The following is a 27,210-nucleotide window of genomic DNA, read 5'->3' on the forward strand; positions in this document are numbered from 1 at the left end:
TGACTATAGCTGGAGCCAATAGCATTTGAGTGCGGGCTGGGGAGAAGCATTTCATTGGTCGGATCAATTGAATCAATACGCCCTCTTCACCGCGTAGGTCTTTTTAATCTGAATTTATGATTATGAATGTGTAAAGTGATTGATAACCATGCACTGTAACTATGTAAAATGGCGTATGTTTAAGAGTTTATTATAGTCAGCCCAGCAGCTGTCCAAATGGAGTAAAAGAAAAACAAATCTTCTTTAATAATTGTCTTTTGTGGGGGAACGCTTATGATGCTTTAATTGTTATATACTCTTTCTGGGATCTGAGACTGTCGGTATTTTTAACGAATCGTTTAATGACTCGTAATTGTTGTAGAACATTTGCTGAAAGAGCAACTGAACGATTCAGTGAATGATTCTCTTTATTGAGTCAATTCAGAAGATTCGAACTGGTGGTTAGGAACTAGTTGTTGGGTTGGTGTTCATACGGATGATGTTTTGGGAACACAATCATAAGGATCACATCAGAAGGAAGTTTGTCATACGTTTATTATTTGTATATTAATAATAAAAATGGAGGATCAAGAAATGCAGTTAAAAGTAAAAAGAGGTAACGTTACCATGGCTAGATTCAGAATTCGTATGCATGTTGATTCATGTTCATAACATTTAATTTACACAACTGAGCTTATTAAACAGCTTTTATGTGTTTACATCTTATTTGTTACGAAGCTGACGGAGAAATAATGATCGCTTGTTTTGTGTATTTCTGCTGCAGTGACTGATAAATTCACAGAGAGTATGTATGTGTTGGCCAATGAACCGTCTATAGCGCTTTATAGGTTACAAGAGCACGTCAGGAGATCCCTGCCAGAGCTCGTGCAACATAAGGTGCGTTGTGTTTATGCGTTTCACTGACATTGCTTAGCCTATATTCAGTGCTGGGTAGATTACTTACACATTACCATTAAGTTACTGAATACAAATTACATAATAAAAACAGTAGTTAGTAACGTAATCTATTACATTATATATTCCAGGTAATATATGTCCTATCTTAATATGTCCTGAAGTGTTTCAGTTACTGCAGGGGGTTCATACATTTTAGTTAAAGGGTTAGTTCACCCAAAAATGAGAAATTCTGTCATTTATTACTCCCCTTCATGCCGTTCCACACCCATAAGACCTTCGTTAATCTTCGGAACACAAATTAAGATATTTTAGTTGAAATCTGATGGCTCCGTGAGGCCTCCATAGGGAGCAATGTCACTTCCTCTCTCAAGATCCATAAAGGTACTAAAAACATATTTAAATCAGTTCATGTGAGTACAGTGGTTCAATATTAATATTATAAAGCGACGAGAATATTTTTGGTGCGGCAAAAAAAAAAACTAAATAACGACTTATTTAGTGATGGCCGATTTCAAAACACTTCTTCAGGAAGATTCGGAGCGTTATTAATCAGTGTATCGAATCATGATTCAGATCACGTGTCAAACTGCCAACGGCTGAAATCACGTGACTTTGGTGCTCCGAACAGCAGATTCGACACACTGATTCATAATGCTCCAAAGCTTCCTGAAGCATTGTTTTGAAATCGATGGTTTTGAAACCATCACTAAATATTCTCGTTTTTTTATAATATTAATATTGAGCCACTGAACTCACATGAACTGATTTAAATATGTTTTTAGTACCTTTATGGATCTTGAGAGAGGAAGTGTCATTGCTCCCTATGGAGGCCTCACTGAGCCATCAGATTTTAACTAAAATATCTTAATTTGTGTTCCGAAGGTTAACGAAGGTCTTATGGGTGTGGAACGGCATGAGGGGGAGTAATAAATGACATTATTTTCATTTTTGGGTGAACTAACCCTTTAATAATTATTTAAATCATAAAAAGTTAAACTATATAAGAAATAATAAATTTGAAAATAAAAACACTAACTAAAAGGAAAAAGATAAAATATTATAATTGAAGTCTCGTCAGGTGACTATAATACATGGAAATTTGAGATGCTGCAAAATAATATTTGCAGCCTCTCAATTTTCCATGTATTATAGTCACCTGACTAGACAGTTCAATTCTACAAAACTTTTGAGAAAGGAAAATTTAAAAGATTAAAAAAAGAAGAATTAGGGAGAATCATTGAATTCTGAATAATATACTGCCATTTTGTGACTAAGTAATTATGAATTCAATAAAAAAAGTAACTGTATTCCTATTATGAATATTTTAAAACGTAATATAATCTGATTACAATTATTTTTGGAATCTAATTATCTCATCCAGATTACATATAATCAGTTACTAGATTACAGTACATTTGCTCAAACACTGTCATTTGGTCATTTCTTTTTATAATAGTAAATGTCACAGTAGAAGCATTTCACTTTCCATTTGATACAATATAGAATACACACAGGGCTCAAAAATATGGATTTTCAGGTGTTGCCTTGCCTTGTTACGACAAATAATATAAATATTTTACAGCATATTTTTATCTTTATAATTTTAGCATTTATAAATTCATAGACTGATTTTACTGGAAGCAATGTCCTGCAGTGTAATATATTATTAATTTGTTTATTATTTCCAGCTTATTTTAACTATGGCAGATTTGGGTTAGTTCACCCCAAAATGAAATTTCTATCATTAATTACTCACACTCATGTCGTTTCAAACCCATAAGACCTTCGTTCATCTTCAGAAAACAAATTTAGATATTTTTTAAGGAAATCTGAGAGGTATATGACCATAGCAATTTAACCACCACTTTCAAGGTCCAGAAAGGTACTAAAGATATCATGAAAAGACACATGAGAACCACAACACATGCGTGTGATGCTGACGCAGGAGCCGGCCAATAATGAGTCGGCGTTCTGACGTAGAACCTGGAAGCACTGGACGTAAACAGCTTATGATTTTAACGATGTCTTTAGTCCCTATATTGCTGTCTATGGACGAGTCGTGTACCTCTCAGATTTCATCAAAAATATCTTAATTTGTGTTTTGAAGATGAACGAAGGTCTTATGGGCGTGGAGTGACAGAGTGAGTAATTAATGACAGAATTTTCATTTTTGGGTGAACTAACCCTTTAAAGACTTCAATTTCAGCACAACCTCATCTGTTTTAAGCAACTATTAAAAACTCTTCTTTATAAAATAGTTTATATTGTTTAGTTTGACTCATGCTTTTTAGTAGGGTGTTAATGTTTTCTATGTTGTGCATTTGTTTTGCTTATTATTATTGTCTTGTATTTATACTTCTTTCTTATTGAGCTTTGGGTATGAGAAAAGCATATTATAAATCAAATGTAGTATCATTATTATTTTGTTAGCCAGTTAAATAATATTTAACAATAAAACACATGTACATCCTAAGCTGTCTTTAGTGTTGTAATGAAGTATGAATTTGTAGACAGACATGCAGAGCTGGGAGGAGCAGAGTCAGGGAGCAATCTACACTGTTGAATATGCATGCAGGTGAGATTTCGGTTACATAAACAGACAAATTGATTATTTATATTATGTACATACTTCATGGCTGTTTTTCTTTCAGTGCGGTTAAAAGCATGACAAATAGTAGCCTCTATTTCAAGAACATAGATGGTCTTCTGCGCCAAGCCATTTCACTGAAGGAACAGATGAGCAGCTTGCAAGGACGAAGGTTGTAGTCACTATCCATTTTTACTCCATTCACTATTATTCTTTTCTCCTTTTTTTTTTTTTGAAGTTTTGTGTCACTTCACTTTTAACTGTAAATTTGACATTTTCATGCTTTCTTCAGTTTTTCTTTGCTTGATTGCTTCACTTTTAATTTGCTCACTTTTTCTGTTTTTAAACATGCATGTGGCTTCAGTGATGTGAAACCTGCAATTAATCTAAATGATACACCCACACACACTTCAGTCACACCACCTTGACTCATGGAAATCTTTCTTCAAGGTTAGTTTTACTTCATTTTTGTGTCTTTCTACATCACACATGCAGTGTTAGTAGTAATTTTGTGGTTTATTTACAAAATTGTTGTTAAAAGTTCAGAAACCTTGTCATATTTCAGATTTATTATGACACATTTTAAATACCAATTAAAATCAGCTTCTCTTACACATTTAATTCATTATTATGTAGTATATGTAATTTAAGTGTCATTTTTATAGTTGAAGTTTTCTGTAGCACATCACGTTTGCTGCAGTGCATTGAATAAACTAATATATACATGTATTTTAAGCAAAAGTAAAAGAAAACATTCATTATCCAATAACAGCTACACAAATTCTCAAGTATTTCAGTAGTAATTTCACAATATTTTAAAATTGAATAATTAGTGTGATTTCTAACATCTTTAAGGTGATATTAGGTGTACAAAAAAATTGTCAGTTTTTTATATATTTTGCTTTAAATGTCACATAAATAATTTGGCCACCTTCTAAGACAATAATGCATAGACATTATGCAGAGATTATAAAGACATTATAAAGAGCCACACACACACACATATATATATATATATATATATATATATATATATATATATATATATATATATATATATATATATATATATATATATATATATATATATATATATATATATATACAGTTGCAAGAAAAAATAATCGAACTGTGAAAATGTTATTTTTTATTTAGTACTGTCTTGAGTAAGATATTTGACATAAAATATGTTTATATAGAGTGGACAAGAAAGAAAATAGCTTAATTTATTAAAATAACCCTGTTCAAAAGTATGTGAACCATTGGTTCTCAATACTGTGTGTGGTTACCTGATGATCCATGACTGTTTTTATGTTTTGTGATGGTTGTTCATGAGTCTCTTGTTTGTTCTGAGCAGTTAAACGGAGCTCTGTTCTTCAGAAAAATCTTTTGAAACAGAAAACTTTTGAACAGGATGAAAATGTCCCATTTTTTCTTATTTTTAATTTTTTTTTCATTTAATACTGCCCTTCCTAAGCAACAGAAGATACTTACATGTTTCCCAGAAGTAAAATTAAAGGTGCTATAGAGGATGTTTTGTTTTATACATTTTTGCAATATTACTTGAAACTGTCTTTCCTATCTGATAAAAGACTATTTATTAGGTGCACTGAAAGGAATAATATTAATATACATCATCTGTGCACGAGGTAGGGCCTTAAAAACATCAGCCAATCGTTTACGTGATCATCACTGGCTTGTCAATCACTGCCATGACGTTCCTTGTGAGAGACGAGTGCGGCTGCGCGCTCCAGTAACTTTCCACACTCCACAGGCGCCGCATGCAATGTTTTTGTCAGGAGACAGGAGTAACAACTGCAGATTATGCGGTGAGTCCGACATAATGAATCCACTAACACGATACAGAGAATGCCGGTGGTAAACACTCGTGTTCCAATACTCGTGCACAAGTTTTGGGAGGTGTTCCCTCGAAATGAGCTGTCAAAAACTCAGTCTTTGGTTTCTCAGTCGACAAAAAGATCCTCTGTAGCACCTTTAAGTACAATTTACCTTGATATTCAAATTAAAAAGTTTTTACCCCCCAGCTCTTAATGCGTCCTGTTTCCTTCTGGAGCATCAGTGAATGTTTGAACCTTTTTTAATAGTTGTGTTTGAGTCCCTCAATTGTCCTCAGTATGGATCTCAAAATCACACAGCCACTGCTGGAAAGGGTTCAAATATGCAAGAGATGCTGGAAAACTGATGAATCTGCAGAACCTGGAGGATTTTTCTGAAGAACAGAGTTCAGTTTAACTGCTCAGAACAAACAAGAGACTCATGAACAACCATCACAAAAAAACAAAAAAAAAACAGTCATGGATCATCAGGTAACCACACACAGTATTGAGAACCAATAGTTCACATACTTTTGAATGGGGTTATTTTAATAAATTCAGCTATTTTTTTTCTTGTTGACTATATATAAACATCTTTTATGTAAAATATATCTTACTCAGGACAGTACTAAATAAAAAATAACATGCATTTTGTATGATCTCTCTTATTTTGTTAAAATTATTCACATTTTCACAGATTCTGCAAGGGGTTCACATACTTTGTTTGCAACTGTGTGTTTATATATATATATATATATATATATATATATATATATATATATATATATATATATATATATATATTTAAAGATATGGCACTTTATATATAGCCACATAGATGTGATGTGATACTATTCATACTAAAGTTGAATCCTTGACCGTGGTTTTGCGTGCTAGTATAGATCTCATCTCGCTGTTGACGCCGTTCCAGGGTTTTGTCTGTGTGTGAAACAGGCCAGAGTCTGTCGAAAGTGTCCGGTGTGTCCGTCCGCTCCCACCACCACTGTAGCCATCCTTATCGCTAGAGTGAACGTGAGGCCCGTTGGATGGTGAGTACTGCGATTTAGGATCGATGTGAGCAGGGTTGATGAAATGTCTATGCAGGCTGGCTAAGCTGTGTTGCCTCCTTGGCTTTTCCGTAATGCTTAGGTTCGACGTATGGATTCCAAGGCTGTTTTCAGGGTCGTTGTGGTACATGGTGTGGGTGTGTTCCCTGCGGAAGTGTTTGGCTGTATGTGCGGCCCGTATTAGGGAGTGAATAACGATAAGTAACAGAACGAGAACACCAGAGGAGAGCACGCACACACTGGCTATGCCGGTCTCAACTTCAAACACCAATAACATATAAATGGACATGGCTGTGAGGGGGAAAAAAATTTAATATTAATGTCAAATCACTCCATACTATGACTTCTGAATGATATATATACACTAACATATTGTTTGTTTTTTACAGGAAAAGAGCTTTGGATCCTGGCATGCTAAAGGATGGAGGAGAAAAGCACAGCTCTGGGATATAAACTTGATCACTGATGAAGACATGGATGAAACTATATGCCACTTTCACTTGGTGCCACAATGTCATATTGATGCTACTTTAAAGTATGGTACGCCATTTCCGAGTTAAAAATAAAAAAGTTAATTCTGAGTCTAAATACGAAACAAAGTTACACTTAAGGTCAGTCATATTGTGAGATGTGAAGTTGCATCTGCAAGGAAAAATATCACAATTCCGAAATGTAATCTGACAATGTAACAAAGTTATATTATGAGATTTAAAGTCACATTGTGAGAAGTAAAGTCACAGTTGGGAAATATAAAGTTGCAACTGTGGATAAAAATATCACAGTTGCAAGATTTAATGTTGCATTGTGGCATATGAAGTCACATTTATGAGATATAAAGTCACAACTGGAAGATATAAAATCGCAGTTACCACTATTTTATGTACTCTAGGATGGAAATGGGCTTCCATACCAAAGAGCCAAAAAGAAAAAGATGACATCTTTTTGTATAAAAGATGTAAGGATTGGCGTATAATATTTATAAGCTGCTTTGGGTGTTTTAGTTACAGTTTATACATATTTTGCAGCAACTTGTTCTAACTATGATGTGTAATTGTGTATATCCTGAATTTAATAATTAAAGTTTTTTAGTATAATTCACGTCTTGACTTTTCTGTGGTTTTCATGTGCACTTACCAGCTAAGTAAACTGAAACTCCAAGGCAAAACAGCCCAATAGTCACATGCCGGACAATCCTGCTATCCATTAGAAACCAATCGGCCCTTAGGATATAAGCAAAAAAAAGTTGTGGGGACTAATAGCAGGGCCTTAATTTGCAAAACAAATAGGATTTCAAAGTCCTGACAGAATACGTAAAGCAACAAATCCCTTTTGAATCAGAAATCATTTAAAATGTTCAATATCTGTTTTATATCTTAGAAAAAGGCTCTGGAGCTTTGAAATGTCAATTATGTTTGATATACAATGGCCTCCAAAAGTATTTGGATACTTGAGCTACAAATATTTAATTTCAATGACTTTCAAGGTGACTTTATTGGATGTATGAAGTCAGATTACCTCAAGTTCACTCAGGTGTGATTCATCACATGTACTATGGAAATGTTCGACTAAACTTCGACAACCTCAAATGATTTTTCTTTCCAAATCCAATTTTGTCTGAAGAGCATTACTGTGATATAATTTGAGACCCAACAAACTCTTTTCTGTTTTGCTTGAAAAGTGATTATTGTACTCTCGCTCTTTCTTATGTCACTCACTTGGTGCGATATTCTGTAACTAAGTTAACGTTACATAGTAAGTTTCTCCATTACCTTTGTGTATCTGGTTCTCCTCGGCATATTTCAGTCGCGAAATAGCTGTGAAGCAAACACACAACAACTGAGCTCAAGTTGAGTGTTAGGGACAAGGCTGAGAGCACCGTAGAAACGGGCATTAACACGGCTGTGATCTCACTCGACACGAAAGTAGGCGAATGTTTTATAGCAGCTTGTTGCGTTTGGAGCTGGCAAATCAAAATGACGGATAACACGGACATTATTGCGGATAAAATCCCTAAAAACGTGAGTACCAAGAGAGAACGCTGACTGTAGGAATGCGTCATGTCCGACAGTGAATAAATGTCCGATTTACTACACAAACAAACCCCTGAACCCGCAATAGTCCATCAAAAATGATGTTTTTCCTCGCTATCTTCTCTTCGCGGTTTTCTTAAGGCGCAAAACAAACGATGCGCGAGAGGCTGCTGTGGAATGCGCGTGCTCTCGTGCCGCTGTTGTTCAGTCAGAGCATGTGATCCACTTTAAATCCCCAGATTAGAAGCATTTTCATGCAACAATGGACTTTTTATTTGGATTTATTCGCCTAAGACATACCACAACTTACTCGTCCTACACTTATTTGGCCTTTGAAAAGTTTTAACTTCTCTCAAGGAAAGAATGCGCGAAGGAAGTTTTGTTATCCAGTGCATGCAACAGGTGTATATGGTCGAAGTTTCCCGTATTTTGCTTTATAGGACTATATAAAATAAATACAATATAATATAATATACAGTACTTAAAAAAATGCAACAAAGGACTTTTTATTTCTATTTTTCTAAAGCTAGTATTTCTTATTTTGTGACTATGAACTTTCTAGAATACTTTCCCCCCTCATTCATTGAGTTTGAGTAAAATGGGCCCATTTGCATGACAAGACCACCATAAAACAGTGCATATTCACACCATCCACAAAAATATGTATATATAGAGAATCATTATTTTGCACAAAAATGAACTACATGACAAGAAAGATAATAATAGATTGGTAAAAATGCAGTCTGAGAGCACTAAGGTAGACATGACCCAGTGGCTGCATTGTCTTTATGTGTTTTGAAAGGTGCAAATATAGAGCAGTTGCTCCCTTTTAAAACTGAGCTTTGCTTTGGTGGCCTTAGAGATGTGTATTGTACTCCGGAGAACGCTTAGTTAAGGCAATGGAAAGCTTTTTGAAGAATAGCCCACATCACAGTCATTCATATGTTTTGATTTCTGAGAATAGTGCTTGATTTTAAGTTGATCTGAGCATTGTGACATTTTACACAAGCAAAACTTCACTCTTCATTTTGTATATGTTACAGGTGTAAAAGCATTATTAAAGATCCAAAGAGCATCGATCGGTAGGCCTTTGTTAGTAACAATCTGAGTGTTTTATTTATGAATATAATTTAAAATTGCCATATATTTCAGTGTCATATATTATTTAATCTTAGTTGCATAAAGGTGAAATGTTGCTTGTTACCTTAACTCTGAATGCACAGGTGGGGTTATTTTTTTATTTATTTTTTTGCTCAGAATGTGCTGATGGGAACTCAAGGTCTGCCGCTGTGCTTAACGTGATAAGCGTGACACTAAAAAAACATTGCCTGAAGAATCGCCTAAACATGAACACTGACCAGAGAGGCTATTTCTGAATCCGAGAGACTCACCACATGTACAAAAACGTCAGGCCGCTGATGCTGTCAAAAGCAGAAGTGAGAAGTTTCAGGGAAAAAAAGACAAGTTGACACTTGACACTTTCCAGAGTTTCCTTTATTTGATTGAGACCCAGTTATAGGGTATAATAAGTGTTTACACCCCACTGCCATAGGAGAACATTTACCACAAATAACTAGTTTAATAATGATGCTTTAAAGAACCCAGAAATAAGTAGGCTGGCCATATGAGTCTCAAAATTATGATTCTGTCTGATTATTTAACTTTCTCACCTATTTTATAATCAGAAAGAGCTTTATTGGACATTTGAGTTTGGTCACAGAGGCTTTTTACAGAACACACACTCTTTAAAATAAAGGTTTATTGGCATCTATGGTTCCTTGAAGAACCTTTAACATCCATTGAACCTCTCCATTGGACAAAAGGGTTCTTTAGATTTTTGAAATGTTCTTCACAGTAAATAAAAATGGTTCTTTTAAGAACTTTTCACTGAAAGGTTCTTTGGGGGAACAGTGGCATCACTGCAAAACTCCCTTTTGCAGCATTTGTTTACATTGCTCAAAAGGTTCTTTATAGTGGAAAAATGTTCATCACACCAAGAAAGAATGGATTGAACTGTTTAGGCACAATAGCCAGACACACACACAAAAAATACATTTATAAATAAATATTTTCTCCCTAATCTATACTGAATTTGGTCCATTTCAGAGATGTTTAAGCCATATTTAATATGCCTTTTAAAATCATTGTTTATATTCTCTCGAGACAGGAGGGAATCCGAAAACACTGAGCTTCCTGCAGGAGGGATGCTGAGGGACTTTCGGGAGCATGACATGAACTTGCTAATTCTTGCATCAGATGACATGCAGATTAAAGTCTCGCAGGGGAACTAAAGCCACTGAGAAATACTGAGAGATATTGGTAACCTCTTTACAGTGTATTTGCATCTCATTGTCACTTTTTATGGTCAGTTGTCTGTGCAAGTCTGCTAAGATAGTTTACACTATATAAATGGAAATGGCTAAAGTTATATTACATGTTGAAATGAAATTATGGTTCACTGTAAAAAATATTGTGCCGCATTTACTCAATAAAATTGAGGCAACTATTTGCATCAGCTTTTTGAGTATTTTGAACTCATTTTATTAGCGTTTATCCTATTAGACTTTACATGTTTTCAACATCGACTCTTAAGTAACTCAATTTTATCAGTTTACAAACTATCATTTTTAAGTATATCCAACATAAACCTTTAAGTAATATTTACAAATGTATCCTTGCAAGCCGTTTTTTTTCAAGGTACTTTTTCTAAAAGTGCCAGAAAACAGTAAACAAGCATCTCAATTTACAAAATATTTATTCACATTCAGTTAGCTAAATGTTAAAACAACAATTTCAATTTCATCATAAAGATTAAATCAGCAGGTAAAAATTAATCACTAAGCAACAGTATTTATTCAATGACCATCAATCAATGAGAACAGTAGTTTAAACAGTAAACAGTATTTAAAAGTGATTAAAACAATGTTAAAACAACAAATTCAATTACATCATAAACTTCACCCTAAGTTCACCCAAAAATGAAAATAATGTCATTTATTACTCCCCCTCATGCTGTTCCACACCCGTAAGACCTTCGTTAATCTGCGGAACACAAATTAAGATATTTTGATTAAATCTGATGGCTCAGTGAGGCCTGTATAGACGGCAATGACATTTCCTCTCTCAAGATTCATAAATGTACTAAAAACATATTTAAATCAGTTCATGTGAGTACAGCGGTTCAATATTAATATTATAAAGTGAGGAGAATACTTTTTGTGCGCCGAAAAAAAAAAAAGACTTTTTAACGATATAGTGATGGACGATTTTCAAAACACTGCTTCAGAGCGCCAAAGTCACGTGATTTTTGCAGTTTAGCTGTTTGATAGGAGATCAGAATCACTGATTTGATTCGTAAAGCTCCGAAGCAGTGTTTTGAAACCGGCCCATCACTATATTGTTGAAAAGTCGTTATTTTGTTTTTGTTTTTTGCCGCACAAAAAATATTCTCGTCACTTTATAACATTAAGGTTGAACCACTGAACTCCCATGAACTGATTTAAATATGTTTTTAGTACATTAATGGATCTTGAGAGAGGAAATGTCATTGCTTGCTATGGAGGCCTCACTGAGCCATCGGATTTCAACAAAAATATCTTAATTTGTGTTCTGAAGATGAACGAAGGTCTTATGGGTGTGGAACGGCATGAGGGTGAGTAATAAATGACATTATTTTCATTTTTGGGTGAACTAACCCTTTAAATCAGCAGATAAAAATTAAGCAGTAGGAAAAGTGAACACCTTTTAAAGAAATTTTGAATTCAAAAAATTGGTTTTATTTGAAGAAAAAAAAACACACAAAAAACAACAATAACAAAAAAAAAACAGTTAAGTGCTTTAAACAATTAATTTATTGTTCAAGGCATGAACCTTTGAAGAGAGGTTGCCAATGTCGATTTGCAGAAATATCTTCTGAAATACTTCAAAAGTATATTTAAGTTCTTTGGGGTACCTCAAGTTTAGAGCATATACCAGTACCATGAGGTAAGCACATGCTCGGGGTACATCAGACACTGTAAAAGCTTCGGTTCCTTCGATAATTATCCCCACTGTGGGACAGGGGTCATTGTCACCCTTGCTGGTGGTGACAATCTTCAAAACACGTGAAGTGATGTCTTGCTTTATCAGTGAGCCATCCAGCTCCTGTGGAATAAAAACAGTTTAAGCAGACAACAACCAACAAAAGTAAATCGTTGTCATGTAAACAACCTATGAATCCAAAGAACATTTTATCATAGTCTTGCCAGGCTAATGTGAAAGGGTGACCTGCAAAGAACAAAATGCATCTTTGTGTTAAGCTGTCAGTTGAGCAACCAATTCACATGAGTGCATCTCACAGGCTTCCATTAGGCGTGATTTACTTGCATTTAAGCCATCGCTGATGAAGTTCTGTCCCCTGCATGAAATCGACTAGGCTATATATATTGAGGTTACTATGTTGTAAAAATAATTAGCTAATAAATAAAAAAAAGATTTAGGAATTTTAACAATGTGAATCTTTAGAAAATGGAATTTTATACGTGCAATATAAGTTAACTACTTATTTATTTATTTTATAAAAATGAAACGTGAAGCAAATTTCACAGGCCAGAAACTATAGAGGTCCCTCCCTCCAATAAGGCGTCAGTGATAAGATCTATTTCTATAAAATGAACGTTTAGAATGAAAGTTTATTATTAAGTGTTGCTCAGAAAATCTAGCTTTAGACCTTCAGTTTAATCCTCGATGAATGTGGTCATGTCTCTGTGGTGTTATTAATTTTAATAGGCTAGGAGGTGATTCAAAGTTGCTTAAGGTAGTTTTATAACGCTGAATGTGCTACACATTATAAACGACAGAGCGCTAGTTCTTTCTTTTTTAACTACATCATTAAACGATAATCCTTGTACACTTAATATTTAAGTGCCTATTTAGAGTATCGGATGAGGTTTTTATTCAATGAATGACAGAACAAAAGTGATGGCGTATTTTGCAGCCAATGAAACTCGACAGAGGCGGGTGCAAAAAAGTAAGCGGCTGCTGCTTACAGTGAAAACAGGCCGAGATGATGGGCGTCTCTTTCAGCCAATGGGAACGCCAGAGGGGTGTGCCATTTTGCTGCTTGATGACGCAGCTATAGGAACAGCTGGAGATGATTGGCGTCTCTTTCAGCCAATGCAAACTTTGAGAGGGCGTGGTTTTCTCTGCAAGATGCTGCTACAGTATGAACAGCTGGAGATGAGCTGTTGTCAAAAACGCTCGACGATCATCAGGTGATGTGAACTCAACCAACTCATTCAACTGATTCATCTTCTTTTGCAGACTGGTGACGCTGTTCTTAACGACTCAACCGACTGATTAACTGTCAAAACCAGGTAAAATATATTGTTGTTTTCAAATATATTTATATATAGGCTAACTATATAACTGTTTAGCTAACTATAGTTTTGCGTTTAGTCTTACATATGAGTGACCGTGGAAGTTATTAGACAGGTTGAACTATTTATAGAACCAATGATATTTATAATAATATAAATAAATAAATAAATAAATATATTATATATATATATATATATATATATATATATATATATATATATATGTGTGTGTGTGTGTGTGTGTGTTTATAATTATATATATATATATATATATATATATATATATATATATATATATATATATATGTCATTATAATTATAAATAGTTCAACCTGTCATATATATATATATATAAATAAATTGCAAAATAATATTTTTTATCAAAATAAGATCATAGTACAATTACATATTTGAAGCAGAAGATTGGCACAAAAACAAGGCCTTTCTTTCGCTCGCTAGTTTTAATCAAGCCACCATCGAAGTGTTACCTTGAGAATGTGAGAAATGAATGCAGAATGCTTTATTTATTACATAAAGTGTTATTAACGCTTTTTCTCAACACACTAGTTTAGTGCAGATTTACAACAACTGAAAGTGTTATTTCAAGATGTTTATTCTTTTGGGATATGCAATTATATTTATTGATTTTGCAGATTATTTATTTATGTATTTATTTCGCAAATCAACTTATATCGCATTCTAAATGTACATTTTTTGTAGTATGGGAACTCCTTGTGAATCAAACTTACAAGTTGCAGTTGCATGCTTTTCCACTTAAAGAGCCTACAAAGGTCATCCGAAGGATGTAATCTTGCACAAAACACATTTGTGTCATCTAATAGATGTTCTTGCACCTGGATGTAATTTTAAACCCCAGGGACCTTGCTGCATTTTGCAAAATACAGAAACCATACATCCAGCGTATATCTTAAAATTGACTTGATGTGCATTTATTTTTAAGTGTTTTAATAACAACACAAACAATAATGTTGTGCCGTAAACATTTAGAAACCATATGTAGCCTTCCTTTTGCATCTTGAGCTTCTTAGACCGTTTGCTCTTGTCATTTGGTATGCAAATATAAGTCTTACTTACTATTTTTGGCTCACACAGGTTTCTCATCCCTCCGATACATGCGCATACAAACCATTAGCTTCAGCCACCAACAGCTGAAATGTCTGTACGCTACAGGTGCCAGTTGCATATGGTTTTGAAACAGTTACGACGTCCATTAGCAAATAATTATTTGCTCTAGTGTTCTAGAGCTCATTTATTTGCGTTCCCCTGCTCCAACAGCTTTGACTAGTCTCCACAAAGGTGTTTGTTGTTGGAGTTCTGGTGGTGTTGCCCCCATGAGGGACCCAGCAATTAGTCCCCTTCGGCCCCAGAGCGAGTGCTGTGTAACACTGCCACTGTTTGTGTGTATGCTTTTCCACTGTCTGTCTGGCCTCTGGGAGAATCTCACAGGAAGCTGAATGTACACGAGGGCAGACAGGATCCAGAGGTGCAATAGTTGCATTGTTAAGTGCTACGACTTTTAATTTGTTGTTTAATGTAATTTCATGTGCAGTCCAGCTGAATCAGTAAATTACACTTAAAAAAAAAAAAATTCTGTATATGTTAACTAACTTAAAGTAAACTGAGCAATACAATTTTTGAACATTTTGTCACTTTGTAATTGTGTGGTGGTTGAGGAGATTCCCCCTTCCATATGTAATGCGCTTTGAGTATCCAGAAAAGCGCTATATAAATGTAACAAAATATTACTATTATTATTATCTATTTAAAATAGTAAAATATAAGTTTTCTTAATGCATTTGCTTTAGTGTATATTAGTAATATATATATTATCAAGCTTGATTCCTGCCAAAGCGTTTGGCTCAAAAATCTGAATCTCAATAGAAAACACCATCTTATGAGAAAATATAGCTAACTATTTTACATTATGGCAAATTAGTGACAAATTCATATGATTTCGTAATATTTGAGAAAATGTTTTTGTGTATAATATATAAAATTAGTGCACATAATTAATGTGATTTATATAGATATGTCAACCCCGTCACCCTCCACTCCATTAAGCCTCCATACATGTCATCGGCCAACCCGATGTGGGGAAAAATATCTGTCTGAATTCAAGATGAGACGTTATTGGTGGTGAGACAGAGGATATAGACACAAATGCACCAGGCGATCAATGGTGCATTTATTCCTCAAATATCCCCCCAATATGTATGTAAAGAAATGAAAATTTGACATGGTTAATATGGGCCATGTACAAATTAACAAATACACAACCAAATTTTTGGCTTGATTTTTATTATGATACATCTAAAAAAGTCATTTAAAAAAGAAATATCAGTCCATAGGTTTGAATTCAGAAAAGAAATATGAATTTTATTAGTTCATATTGTCATAAACATCTTAAACCAGTCATATTTGTACATACCAGCTAATAAACTAGTCAGACATGTGAGCAACTGACCCTTAGAATGGGACGTTGTCCGTTCTGACTGTTTAAGTCACATTTTATCAGCCATTAATCATGTCATCTTTCAGACACAAAACTACAGGCCTGAGCAGGAATATGGGTTCTGATATATATATATATATATATATTATATATAAAAATAATGTTGAGTAGGTACAATTTGATTAATAAGAAAATGTAAAACTTTCACTCCATAACTGTTAGTGGCCATAAGCAGATCATATGAAAACATATGAATGAGAGTGTACAAATTCGCCACCAATTCACCAAACTTAAATTAGTTATGAATTACCATGAGTGTGTGTTGTGCATGACATTTCTGTCTGTGGTTATGTCTACTATAGCATCATAAATCAGTTTTGTTGAGACAAGTCACTGAAAACCAGAGTTAAAATTGTACATTGTACAAATTGAACATTGTAATTTCGCTTATAGTCGCATTGGTTTGTGAGCAAAAGCAAATGCATTGACAAATTTGAGGAACTTTAAACTTAGCCCAACACTTAGTTTGGTGATAGCGATCTTGTCACAAATGCTTCTCACTTCCCCGCATTACATTTATATCTCATGACCAACTGCCCGACCCTGATGCAGGCCACCTGTCAAATCTTGTAGGTGTGTGTGTTTGTGGGTGTACGGAGAATCTTGCTGGTATTCTCTTTATATGGTTATAATGGCACAAAACAAGGATTCCTCCACTTGTCTGCCTGTGTGCCAAGGGGTGGGTGTGAGGGCAGCGGGCACTCATGGATCGTGGGAACAGCGGCGCTCTCTCTGTAAACCACTGGCTTTGAGATTTTAAAAATAGATGAGGTTACACATGCCTAACATGAGAGGAAAAAGCATAGCTGAAGTCCTGGGGTTTTTAGCTTATCAGTTAGCCACTATGCTAACAATCAGCAGAGTTAGGTCTGAACGGTATTTCTCAGGGGGATTGATAGCTAATACAAGCCAAATTTATGATTGTATTTTACTGATTTATAGGCCTATGTGAAACTACAATCCTAGTGTACAGATCTTGATTTTTTGCTATGTCAAATGAATTGTGCTTCTTATCAACATAAAATGTCTGTTATTTTTGTTCAGAAACATGAAGATATTTTCTTTTTTGCTTTTCATGTCAGCTGCCAGAATCACAAATGCAGCTAACAGCTTAGCAGATGCAATACTGTAACTCACCAAATTGTTAGCTACTAGCGTTTTAGCTTTAAAACTAGTTATTCTAATGCAACTTCACCACCAAATGTGCATTAAAATAGCAAAGATGGAGAATTGTAATGTTTTTTTGTTGTTGTTTTTACAAAAGTTGTTAGCTTTAGCTACTAGCAATCCCAGGCTCAATCTGTGAAATGCATCACTAATGATCTCTGATTGGTTAAAACCTTTCAGTTTCTGATGAATGACGACCCTAAACTAGGAAGCTTTACTACCCCTCCCCCCACCCCAAAATCAACTGTTGGTGTCCATTTTGCTCATGGGAGAACAGGGGGTGGACAGGAAATTTCCCTTCATTGAAACACTATTATTCTAAGTGCGGTTGTAACGCTAATGCTAACTTTAGTCTACCTTTAAATGGAGATGACATATTTTTAACCCGTGCCCTGTGGAAAGGCTCATGTTTGTGCTGGGATAACCCAGACTGTGGGGGTGTTAGCCTGCGCGCCTGGGCTAACTTTACTCCCAACTAACCCTCTGGAGGGTATAAGTACACAAATGTCCGTAACCCTTGGTTGGGAAGTTGGAGTGGAAATTGGTATTGGTTGAACATCACACATGAGCAGTTCCCACTATATTTACAAGAGCAATACATACGTTTCTGCAGAAATTAGTATTGTAAACTGTTGTGCATATAGATATATAATATTTTACTACAAAATATGTTGTATATTGTATTTTTTTGTAAATACTAACACAATATATATTGATTTTTCAAATATATTATGATCTAATTCTCAGTTGTTATTTTCTGTAAATTATACAAACATTTAAAAAAGTGTTTCACACGCCACACATTCTTATTATAAATGACTTTATTTTACATTTCTGTCCATCTGCTGATTTAGAAAATCAGCATCATGGGGCGGAAGAAAATACAGATTTCACGGATTCTTGACCAGCGAAATCGACAGGTCAGTACTCTTTTCACTTCATACGCTGTTTAAATTCAACAAATTCAAAAGTTTTCTGTTTGAAACTGAATATTTAGTAGGAAATTATGTAGGTTTGGGCTTGATTTTAACATGATTTGATTGGTGGATGTTAGCCTGTATTATAAGTGAATATTATGTTGTTGTTTTTTTATTTTGGCAAACGAAATGTTGTTTTAGGGACAAAGAAATTATTATTCCAATTAAGATTTTTTTTTATAATATAAAACTTTTTTTCAGTTAGACTGATATGCAATGATCAGTTGTGCAAACTAAAACCAGGCATGTTACTTTTGATTTTGATTTCATGCTGTACTTTAATCCATATATTTTTATCTTTAGCAAATATGGGCCAAAAAACCACAAACATGGGCCTTTGTTAAATTTTTCACACCTCATTAACAATTAATATAGTTTTTGCTCAACATCAGGAAGCGATATTTTAATCCATGGCAAATGATCTCAAGGTGAGAAACACGGCTTTTGCTAAACGAGCGAAGACGTGTCCAAAAAAAGACTCCAAAAAGACACAGCGTGAGAAGTCAAACCATCATAGCTTTGTGGCATCTATCAGACGTTTCTGTAACAATAGTCCTGTGGTTTGTTCTCTTCTTCAAGGTGACATTTACCAAGCGCAAATTTGGGCTGATGAAAAAGGCCTACGAGCTGAGCGTGTTGTGCGACTGCGAGATCGCTCTCATCATCTTCAACAGCACAAACCGTCTTTTCCAGTACGCCAGCACTGATATGGACAAAGTTCTGTTAAAGTACACCGAATACAGTGAACCTCACGAGAGCCGTACAAACACTGACATACTGGAGGTACATGCCAAATCTCTCCCTTCTGAAGCGTTTTCATTATTAGTAAATCACCAAATCAGGTGGGCTACCGCTGTTCGGTTTAACTCTGCTTAATGTAATTGTAACCAAACAAAGTCCCAATTTTAAACAGGCACATGTGTATATATTAGTTGTAAAATAATAGCCTATATATTTTAGTTGCACTTATATACAGTACTACTTGAAAGTTTGTGAACCCCTTGCAGAATCTGTCAAAGTCTGAATAATTTTAACAAAATAAGAGAGATCATACAAAATGCATGTTATTTTTCATTGAGTACTGTCCTAAATAAGATATTTTACATTAAAAAAAGTTTACATATAGTCCTCAAGACACAAAATAACTGAATTTATAAAAATTACCCCATTCAAAAGTTTACATACCCTTGATTCTCAATATTGTGTGTGGTTACCTGGATGACCCACGCTCGGCTGATTTTTTTGTTTTGTGATGTTGGTTCATGAGTCCCTTGTTTGTCCTTTTCCAGCAGTGACTGTATGATTTTGAGATTCATCTTTTCACAATGAGGACAACTGAGGGACTCAAACACAACTATTAAAAAAGGTACAAACATACACTGATGCTCCAGAAGGAAACACAACGCATTAAGAGTTGAGGGGTGAAAACTTTTGAACAGGATGAAGATGTCCAAATTTTTCTTATTTTGTTTAAATATCAATTTAAAAAAAATAATACGTTTTCACCCGTCCGCTCGTAATGCGTCGTGTTTCCTTCTGGAGCATCAGTGAATGTTTGAACCTTTTTTAAAAGTTGTGTTCGAGTCCCTCAGTTGTCCTCAGAGTGAAAAGATGAATCTCAAAATCACACAGTCACTGCTGGAAAGGGTTCAAATATGCAAAAGATGCTGGAAAACTGAAGATTTTTTTCTGGACCTAGAGGATTTTTCTGAAGAACAAAGCTCAGTTTAACTGCTCAGGACAAACAAGGGACTCATGAACAACCATCACAAAACAAAAAAACAGTCGCAGTCATGGATCATCCAGGGCAGCGTTTCCCAAAAGCTGGTTTCAATGGAGCTACGATCAACTTAAGCTTACGATGCTTTTGGTAAACGCTACCCAGGTAACAACACACAGTATTCAGTAGTAATTTTTATAAATTCAGCTTTTTTTTTGTCTTGTGGACATCTTATTCTTATTTAGGACATCACTAAATAAAAATAACATGCATTTTGTATGACACCTCTTATTCTGTTACAATTATTCACATTTTCACATATTCTGCAAGGAGTTCACAAACTAAAAATATATACATGTGTTTTTTTGGGGGTGGGAGGGTTCATTACACTATTATACAGTAAAATATTTTATATATATATATATATATATATATATATATATATATATATATATATATATATATATATAATTTTTTTTTTATTTATTTTTTTTTACATGTCTTTTACCATTTCATAGAGAATTATAGAACAGAGAATCATATCAGAGCTGTGGCCTAGCAGAACTGTAGTGCTCATTTGGGAGATGGAGGTTCGAATTCGGCATATGTCATGCCCTGATCCAATTTCTGCTCCTTCACCCCAATTTCATACTATTCTCTCTTTTCTCCTCTCTTCCACCCTCTTTCTTTCTGACCACTCCAGACTTTGAGAAGGAAAGGTTTGGGGCTGGACAGTTCAGAGCTCGAACATGAAGACAGCGTGCCGATGGGAATGGAGAAATATCACGACGGCATGGACCTCTCCATCGCTCGGCAACGCTATTATGTTAGTAGAATCTTTCAGAAAACAATTTCTGAACCGAAAATGTAGCAAATGCATATGTGTTCTTCTGAAGTAATCTTATAAATCCATTCACAGGCTCCATCACTCCTCCCTCCAGAAGTGATGGGTCCAAGTACTGAAAACGGCTACAGCAACTCCTCCAATCCAACCCTAGGTGCCCATCGGACTCCATCCTACAAACCTTTGTGCACTAGACCGAGCTCAACCGGTTCTGTCAGCTCCAACTCTCATCCGGCTCTCATGGGTCCACATGCAGGTAAGGTCCATGTCATTTAAAACAGCCAAGACATTTCTAAATATTTGATGACATTACTAGACTTACCTTTCAATATTAAAATAAAGGCTATTTCTATATTTAAAGCTACACAATGTAACTTCAATTAATTTTTTTTTTTAAAGAACATTACAAAAGTTTGGCAATGCTGGCAGTAGATATAACAATTACTATTCATATCAGATATGACACTATAACTTGGCAAGTGCGATGTATAGGCAAGTAGAATAGTAACTGGTTTAGAGATTGGTGTTGTTACCAACATAAACAACCCTGCTCCTGGAGGGTCACTGTCCTGCAGAGTTCAGCTCAAACCCCAATTAAACACACCTGAACCAACTAATCAAGGTATTTCCAGGCAAGTGTGTTGAGGGAAGCTGGAGCTAAACTCTGCAGGACAGTGGCCCTCCAGTTCCAAGTTTGGACACCCCTGCTAAATACAGACCTTATGCACCAGAGAAACGTGTACAGACAGCTACAGAATTTTGTCTTTGAACTTCTGTTTTTGCGGTAGCTCTGTATATTTCTATGGCGTCGCTGTAGAAGAGTAATTAACTGGTGAAGTGGATTTACTTATTGTAGAGTTAAGGAACGTTATCATGAGCATTGTAATGTTTACAGCGGATGTTATAACAAATGTCAGTTGAACGAGAAGATATTAAAATGAGCGGTTCACTCATAAATCCGTAAGATTTTACCTTCATGCTGTGGAAATACAAATATACAGATCACAACGAGCTCAGCACTGAAAAGGGGCTGGGCTACATAAGTGCATTGTGGTGGCAGAAAAAAAGTGGTAACAAGTGGAGGAAAATAAGAAAGATTCAACAAATAAGAGAAAAAAATGACTTAATCAAAGAAAATATATATCATCCAGGGGCGCATCTATCAATCAAATCTATTGGTGCTCCAGAAGGGGAACAATATGAAAAATGCTAGGTAGATCCTGTTGTAAAGCAAGAAAATCCACGTCCAGGCGCTCGCATAGTTAGAAAGGTAAAAAGCCTTTATTATAAGACAGGGCTACATCTTAAAAAACACCAACGCGTATCAGCCCAAACAGGCCTTCGTCAGGGTGCTAGACACTATAGAGTGAGAAGTAGCTAAATAGTTACAACTGAGACTGATCTGACCACTAAAAATGACTTGTTGTGCCTTTAGAATCGGAATGTAAAAAAAAGAAAAAAGAAGATGGTCTTTTTCATTTTTACAGAATACCATCTTTGAATCCTTTGAAGTGAAACACAGATGTTTATGGTTGCAAGCCCTATACCATTAAAGCATGGATTTGATGTAAACAATAGATCTACATAATATTCACATATGTGGGTGATGTATTATCCCTAGTTACAGCATGAAATAATACTAAAACCTATAATATTTTGCATGATAACATTTAAACTTAACCTATAACATTTTTATCATTATAGTTCTGACTTCTTCTCACAATTCTGATAAGAAAAATCAGAATTGGAAAATATAAACTTTGGTTTTGAGTTGTTGTGGCATCTGTATATAGCCTTAGCCTGTCCTTCTTGTGATTATTTACCTATATGACATAGGCTAAACACGCACGGTTTCCCTGGACATTTCTAAAATACAACTAATTATTATTGGCTTAACGTAATCATTTAGCGTAAGGCAAAACACGGTTTGGACGATGGCTTTATGATGTACCGAGTGAACAAAATTAAGTTCTAATGAACATTTTGCTAATGTTCCCATTAAATTATGAAAATAATGTTGTTGTTATGCGAACTTTAAGGAAACATTCCATTTTATCATCTTGCAAACATTATGGGAACATTACTTTGAAAGTTCTGAATATTCTAATATTTCCGAAAACAAATGTCCAACAACATTTCAGAAGTAAAACGTTCCATGAACAATGTTTTTGAGAACTCTGAGAGAACCTTATTCAAAGCTCTGAGAACGTTCCTTGTTTTTTGGGGTACTCAGTCATCATTCAAATTTTGTTTGTTTTGAACAAAAAAAGTTACATAGTGTGGTTTTAACTACATAAACTACTATATATGTACCTCATAAACCGTATTTCTGTTCCACTCAATGTTTTGTAGAGACAAAGCACTAAAGCCGTTTACCGTATTGTACTTATTATAGTCAATGTCGGATGGTGTTACACTAAAAGACAATGGGGAAAGCTCCCTGAGTCGAGTATTTTAGTATTTGCGCACAGGAAGTTCTCATATGTGAAACAGCCCTCCCTCTCAACCACGCATACATACAGACACACATATGAAACAGTAGCTGAAGACAGAGCTGTGGTTTCTGAGCAGAATGTCACACCTGCTGGACTTTGATGCAGCGCCTCCATATTACTATTAGTAGTGTGGTATAGGAATATTCTACTCAAAGAGACCTGTGGTCAGAATCCTGCGCTAAAAGCTAGCAGAAGTGTCACATGCATCAGAATGCAGCTTCTAATTGTGACGGTGGTTTTGAAAAGAGACACGAAATAGATTGATGTAGAGGTAGACGCTCAGGCTTTTTAACGTGCGAGGATTTTTTCTTGAACTATGGTTGCTTTTATGTCCCAGGGCTTGATTCTTGCATAAACATTATTTCTTTTTCAAAAGGTCAAAAGGTCACATTAAAATGGTCTTTGAAATGCTTTTATTTATTTTGTGTAAAATAAATAAAAATTTAAATGATGCAAAACATTTGACTGTGTGTATTTCGGATACATAAATGCTAGCTATACGAAATCAGCCTTAGCAAAACATTCAAAGCCATCACCTCAAGACAAGCTCACACTTATCAGTAAAATGTGTTTCCATACAGGTGGCAAGCACAGATAGCGATTAAATGTTGTCTGAAAAGGAAAACTTCTCCTTTCAGTGAGTGACAGAGAGAACGGGAGAGAGAAACTGAAAATATAATTTCAACCACATCTTGTTTTTCACTTCCCATATGACTCTGAAGGTCTGGGCTACTCAATGTTTTCTCATGGCAACCTGAGCAAGGCCTTGGAGATGAAGACTCCGCCCCCTCTGAATATGACCAGTGACGGACGTCGCATTGATGCTCACAGCGGACTGTGTGGAACCCGCAGCAATTTGGCCAATGCAGTGAGAGAGTCTACAAAAGTACTCACTTGTACACAGAAATGACTGTATTGTTGTCACTATACATAACTTCATATGTCACTGTATATAACTTTAGTACAGTGGAAGAGGCAACTTTATCTTAGGGGACATTTCCTGGTAACTCCTTTTTATTTATTTTGTGTAAATAAATCATTAATAAACATTATAAAATGCTTAATAATGCAGTTGCTCATATACATTCAAATGTAATTATTTATGAAAAATTAATATTTGTCATATAATTATATTATATTATAGACCTTTCATAATATAGCATAATGTCGTATTAATTTGTAATATTAATAATTTATAAAATTGATATGACAAATAGTATTATATTATATTATAGACCTTTCATAATATAGCATAATGTAGTATTAATTTGTAATATTAATATTTGTCATATCAATTTTATAAATTATGATATTATATTTAAATGTACACTAAATAACAATGTAATAATAATTTATTAAATTATATTATATCATAAATGCATTACAAAATAATTTTAATGTTTGTCATCAATTTTATAAATATATTATATTATAGACATTTCATAATATAGCATAATGTAGTATTAATTTGTAATATTAATATTTGTCATATGATTATATTATATTATAATTTATATTATATTATATTATATTATAGACCTTTCATAATATAGCATAATGTCGTATTAATTTGTAATATTAATATTTGTCATATCAATTTTATAAATTATTATATTATATTATATCCACTAAATAACAATGCAATAATAATTTATTAAATTATATTATATCATAAATGCATTACAAAATATATATATTATATAATTATATAATATTATCTAAATGTTTAATAATATTTTTACATCAATTTTATAAATTATTATAATATAATATAATATAATATAATATAATTAATAAAATATAATGATATACTTTATGCTGTCATTTTAATAAACTAATATTGTTTGTACTTTTGTTTCCATCTAGAGAGCATTGTATCAGAGTATGCATGCTGGGGGCCACATGATGGCAATGGGGAAGACAGGCTTACTGGGGCACAATCTGGGCAACTACGGGGCCTCAGGTGGGGGCCCAATCTTTATTCAGAGCACAGTCTGGAAAATGATAATACAGTAACAAAACTACTGTTAATACTGTTAAAAGGAAGCATTAACGGTCACGTTCTGTCTTAGAATACAGCCACCCGAGTTACACTGTAGGCTTTCAGCGCAATTCTATGAATACCTGGCAACCTGTGTCTCACCAGGAGGCTCACCAGTCCATGATCAGCTCTGGGTGAGACTTTTTTCTTTTTTATATATATATATATATATATATATATATAATATATATATTACACATATTATTTATACACGACATAATAAAACAGTATTAGTATATAAAATAAATTTATTTTTAATGTTTTAAATTATTTTAAATAATTTAGATTTTAATTTATTATGTTATTTAATTTTTAATTTATAATTATTTATTACAAGTATTTCTGACACTCTGCACGTCATGTTCTTGTCACTGTCCACAGGATGGCATCAGGAGGAAGCTGCTCGTACCCTTCGCAGTGCTCTTCCCCTTCCTCGCCACCACACCACTCTCTCAACCTGAGCATCAAATCAGAGCGCACCTCTCCTGAGCACATGCTCTCAGCCACACCCCCCAGCCATCACATGCTGCAGCACTCACCAATGGAAGAGCCCAAAGAGACCTCGGAGGAATACACAGCTATGGAGAGGGACGGGATACAGAAGGGCCCTTATTCCAGCCAGCCTGGTCCAAACAGAGACTCCGGAGAGGGGAAAAGCAATCAGCCTCTGAAACAACATGACATCAGTAATGAATGGATAAGATAATTGCCCCATCTTAAATTCTTTTTTTTTTTTAATTGGGAGATGCAATCTTCACGTTAAAAAGAAACATGCATTATATTTGTTTTACTTAACAGGCGATGCATCACATTTTCTTTCCCAGCTATTTTTAGAATTTAAATATACATGCAGTAATTCAGATGTAAAAAAGGTAAAGTAAAAAAAGGTAATATTATCACTCACCAGAGCAACATTCAAAAATCAGCTCTGACCCTGTTTAAAAAGGGGATTTCTGTTTTTCCCCACATAGTGTAAATTACTGTGGAGCCAAAAATGATTTTCATGTAAATGATCTTCACTCGGAACGGACTGCTTTTCTACTTTTAAAGTTTTTTTTTTTTTTTAAATGAGAAAACAATGTTGTCTTGCTAATTTTTTTGCTAATTTGCATTATTTCTAGCATTACCTATATATGACATAATATTTTATTTCCTATGCTTGTTTTTTCACTTGTACCTGTGTTATTTTGTGCGAATGCTGCATACCACCATGTACCATCCTGAAGTATTGTCAGTTGAAGTTTGTTGCAATGTCCACAAGAGGGCTGCACATAACTATATCAGGCATCTGAATGCTTCTTGTTGACGTTAGACATTGTAGCCTACCCTTTATTTTATAATTAAAGAATTTCATTTGTACATCTTGAGTAGTATGTCATACATTTATCAACGCATATGAGTATGTAAGAGCATCATTTGCCAGCACTTTCTTATACTTAAATCAGTGGTTCATGCACTTGGGGGCCACTAGAGGGCCTCACTGAACTAAAAGATAAAGATTTTTTATAATAGGCCCAAGTTATCATTAAATAATTTACCTCTATTAAATGCTAGAACACACAGGATTGGTTACTAGGCTGTTACTATCGACTATGCTGTATTGACCAATAAGCATTTGTTTTATTAGTACGTAATGAGGCGATGATAATGAGGTAAATTT

At 34.5% G+C, this 27,210-nt stretch overlaps 3 protein-coding genes across 7 annotated transcripts; 2 read left to right on the forward strand and 1 right to left on the reverse strand.

Moving 5' to 3' along the window:
* Nucleotides 1–443: 443 nt before the first annotated feature.
* borcs8 (BLOC-1 related complex subunit 8) lies at nucleotides 444–7,470 on the forward strand. 3 transcript variants are annotated; one of them, XR_010896071.1, is made up of 7 exons: nucleotides 444–595; nucleotides 764–876; nucleotides 3,408–3,472; nucleotides 3,549–3,656; nucleotides 3,849–3,934; nucleotides 6,251–6,368; nucleotides 6,469–7,470. XR_010896071.1 is itself a non-coding variant. In XM_067396120.1 (6 exons), exons 1-5 carry the CDS (start codon nucleotides 559–561, stop codon nucleotides 3,910–3,912), a joined length of 387 nt encoding a protein of 128 aa, XP_067252221.1. In that variant the 5' UTR covers nucleotides 444–558; the 3' UTR covers nucleotides 3,913–3,934; nucleotides 6,776–7,456. The 3 variants fall into 3 exon arrangements, 2 of the variants coding, with proteins under 2 accessions (XP_067252221.1, XP_067252223.1); XM_067396120.1 differs by lacking the exon at nucleotides 6,251–6,368 and having other exon boundaries at nucleotides 6,776–7,456; XM_067396122.1 differs by lacking the exons at nucleotides 3,849–3,934; nucleotides 6,251–6,368 and having other exon boundaries at nucleotides 6,776–7,452.
* On the reverse strand, nucleotides 5,882–8,564 carry tmem221 (transmembrane protein 221). The gene is made up of 3 exons (XM_067396119.1): nucleotides 8,156–8,564; nucleotides 7,521–7,606; nucleotides 5,882–6,677 (listed from the first exon to the last, which is right to left on the reverse strand). Exons 1-3 carry the CDS (start codon nucleotides 8,443–8,445, stop codon nucleotides 6,175–6,177), a joined length of 879 nt encoding a protein of 292 aa, XP_067252220.1. The 5' UTR covers nucleotides 8,446–8,564; the 3' UTR covers nucleotides 5,882–6,174.
* Nucleotides 8,288–26,871, forward strand: mef2b (myocyte enhancer factor 2b). Of its 3 annotated transcripts, XM_067396117.1 has the most exons (11): nucleotides 8,288–8,404; nucleotides 10,584–10,735; nucleotides 13,718–13,770; nucleotides 18,328–18,393; nucleotides 19,030–19,233; nucleotides 20,874–20,996; nucleotides 21,090–21,270; nucleotides 24,232–24,395; nucleotides 25,376–25,472; nucleotides 25,582–25,684; nucleotides 25,932–26,871. In XM_067396117.1, exons 4-11 carry the CDS (start codon nucleotides 18,340–18,342, stop codon nucleotides 26,254–26,256), a joined length of 1,251 nt encoding a protein of 416 aa, XP_067252218.1. In that variant the 5' UTR covers nucleotides 8,288–8,404; nucleotides 10,584–10,735; nucleotides 13,718–13,770; nucleotides 18,328–18,339; the 3' UTR covers nucleotides 26,257–26,871. The 3 variants fall into 3 exon arrangements, with proteins under 3 accessions (XP_067252218.1, XP_067252217.1, XP_067252219.1); XM_067396116.1 differs by lacking the exons at nucleotides 8,288–8,404; nucleotides 10,584–10,735 and having other exon boundaries at nucleotides 13,451–13,770; XM_067396118.1 differs by lacking the exons at nucleotides 8,288–8,404; nucleotides 10,584–10,735 and having other exon boundaries at nucleotides 13,451–13,770; nucleotides 24,232–24,377.
* The last annotated feature ends 339 nt before the right edge of the window (nucleotides 26,872–27,210 follow it).

The sequence above is a fragment of the Chanodichthys erythropterus genome, chromosome 10 (genome assembly GCF_024489055.1).
Source record: "Chanodichthys erythropterus isolate Z2021 chromosome 10, ASM2448905v1, whole genome shotgun sequence".
NCBI lineage: Eukaryota > Metazoa > Chordata > Actinopteri > Cypriniformes > Xenocyprididae > Chanodichthys > Chanodichthys erythropterus.

Bases quoted from the DNA above. Each gene is read 5' to 3' on its own strand.
- tmem221 (XM_067396119.1), bottom strand. From the start codon at position 8,445: ATGACGCATTCCTACAGTCAGCGTTCTCTCTTGGTACTCACGTTTTTA. The intron at 7,607-8,155 runs GTAATGGAGAAA...TTATATCCTAAG, and splicing joins GGAGAACCAGATACACAAAG to GGCCGATTGGTTTCTAATGG. The intron at 6,678-7,520 runs GTAAGTGCACAT...TCCCCCTCACAG, and splicing joins AGTTTCAGTTTACTTAGCTG to CCATGTCCATTTATATGTTA.
- mef2b (XM_067396117.1), top strand. From the start codon at position 18,340: ATGGGGCGGAAGAAAATACAGATTTCACGGATTCTTGACCAGCGAAAT. The intron at 20,997-21,089 runs GTTAGTAGAATC...ATCCATTCACAG, and splicing joins TCGCTCGGCAACGCTATTAT to GCTCCATCACTCCTCCCTCC. The intron at 25,473-25,581 runs GTGGGGGCCCAA...GTTCTGTCTTAG, and splicing joins GGGCAACTACGGGGCCTCAG to AATACAGCCACCCGAGTTAC.
- borcs8 (XM_067396120.1), top strand. From the start codon at position 559: ATGGAGGATCAAGAAATGCAGTTAAAAGTAAAAAGAG. The intron at 596-763 runs GTAACGTTACCA...TTTCTGCTGCAG, and splicing joins GCAGTTAAAAGTAAAAAGAG to TGACTGATAAATTCACAGAG. The intron at 3,657-3,848 runs GTTGTAGTCACT...ATGTGGCTTCAG, and splicing joins AGCAGCTTGCAAGGACGAAG to TGATGTGAAACCTGCAATTA.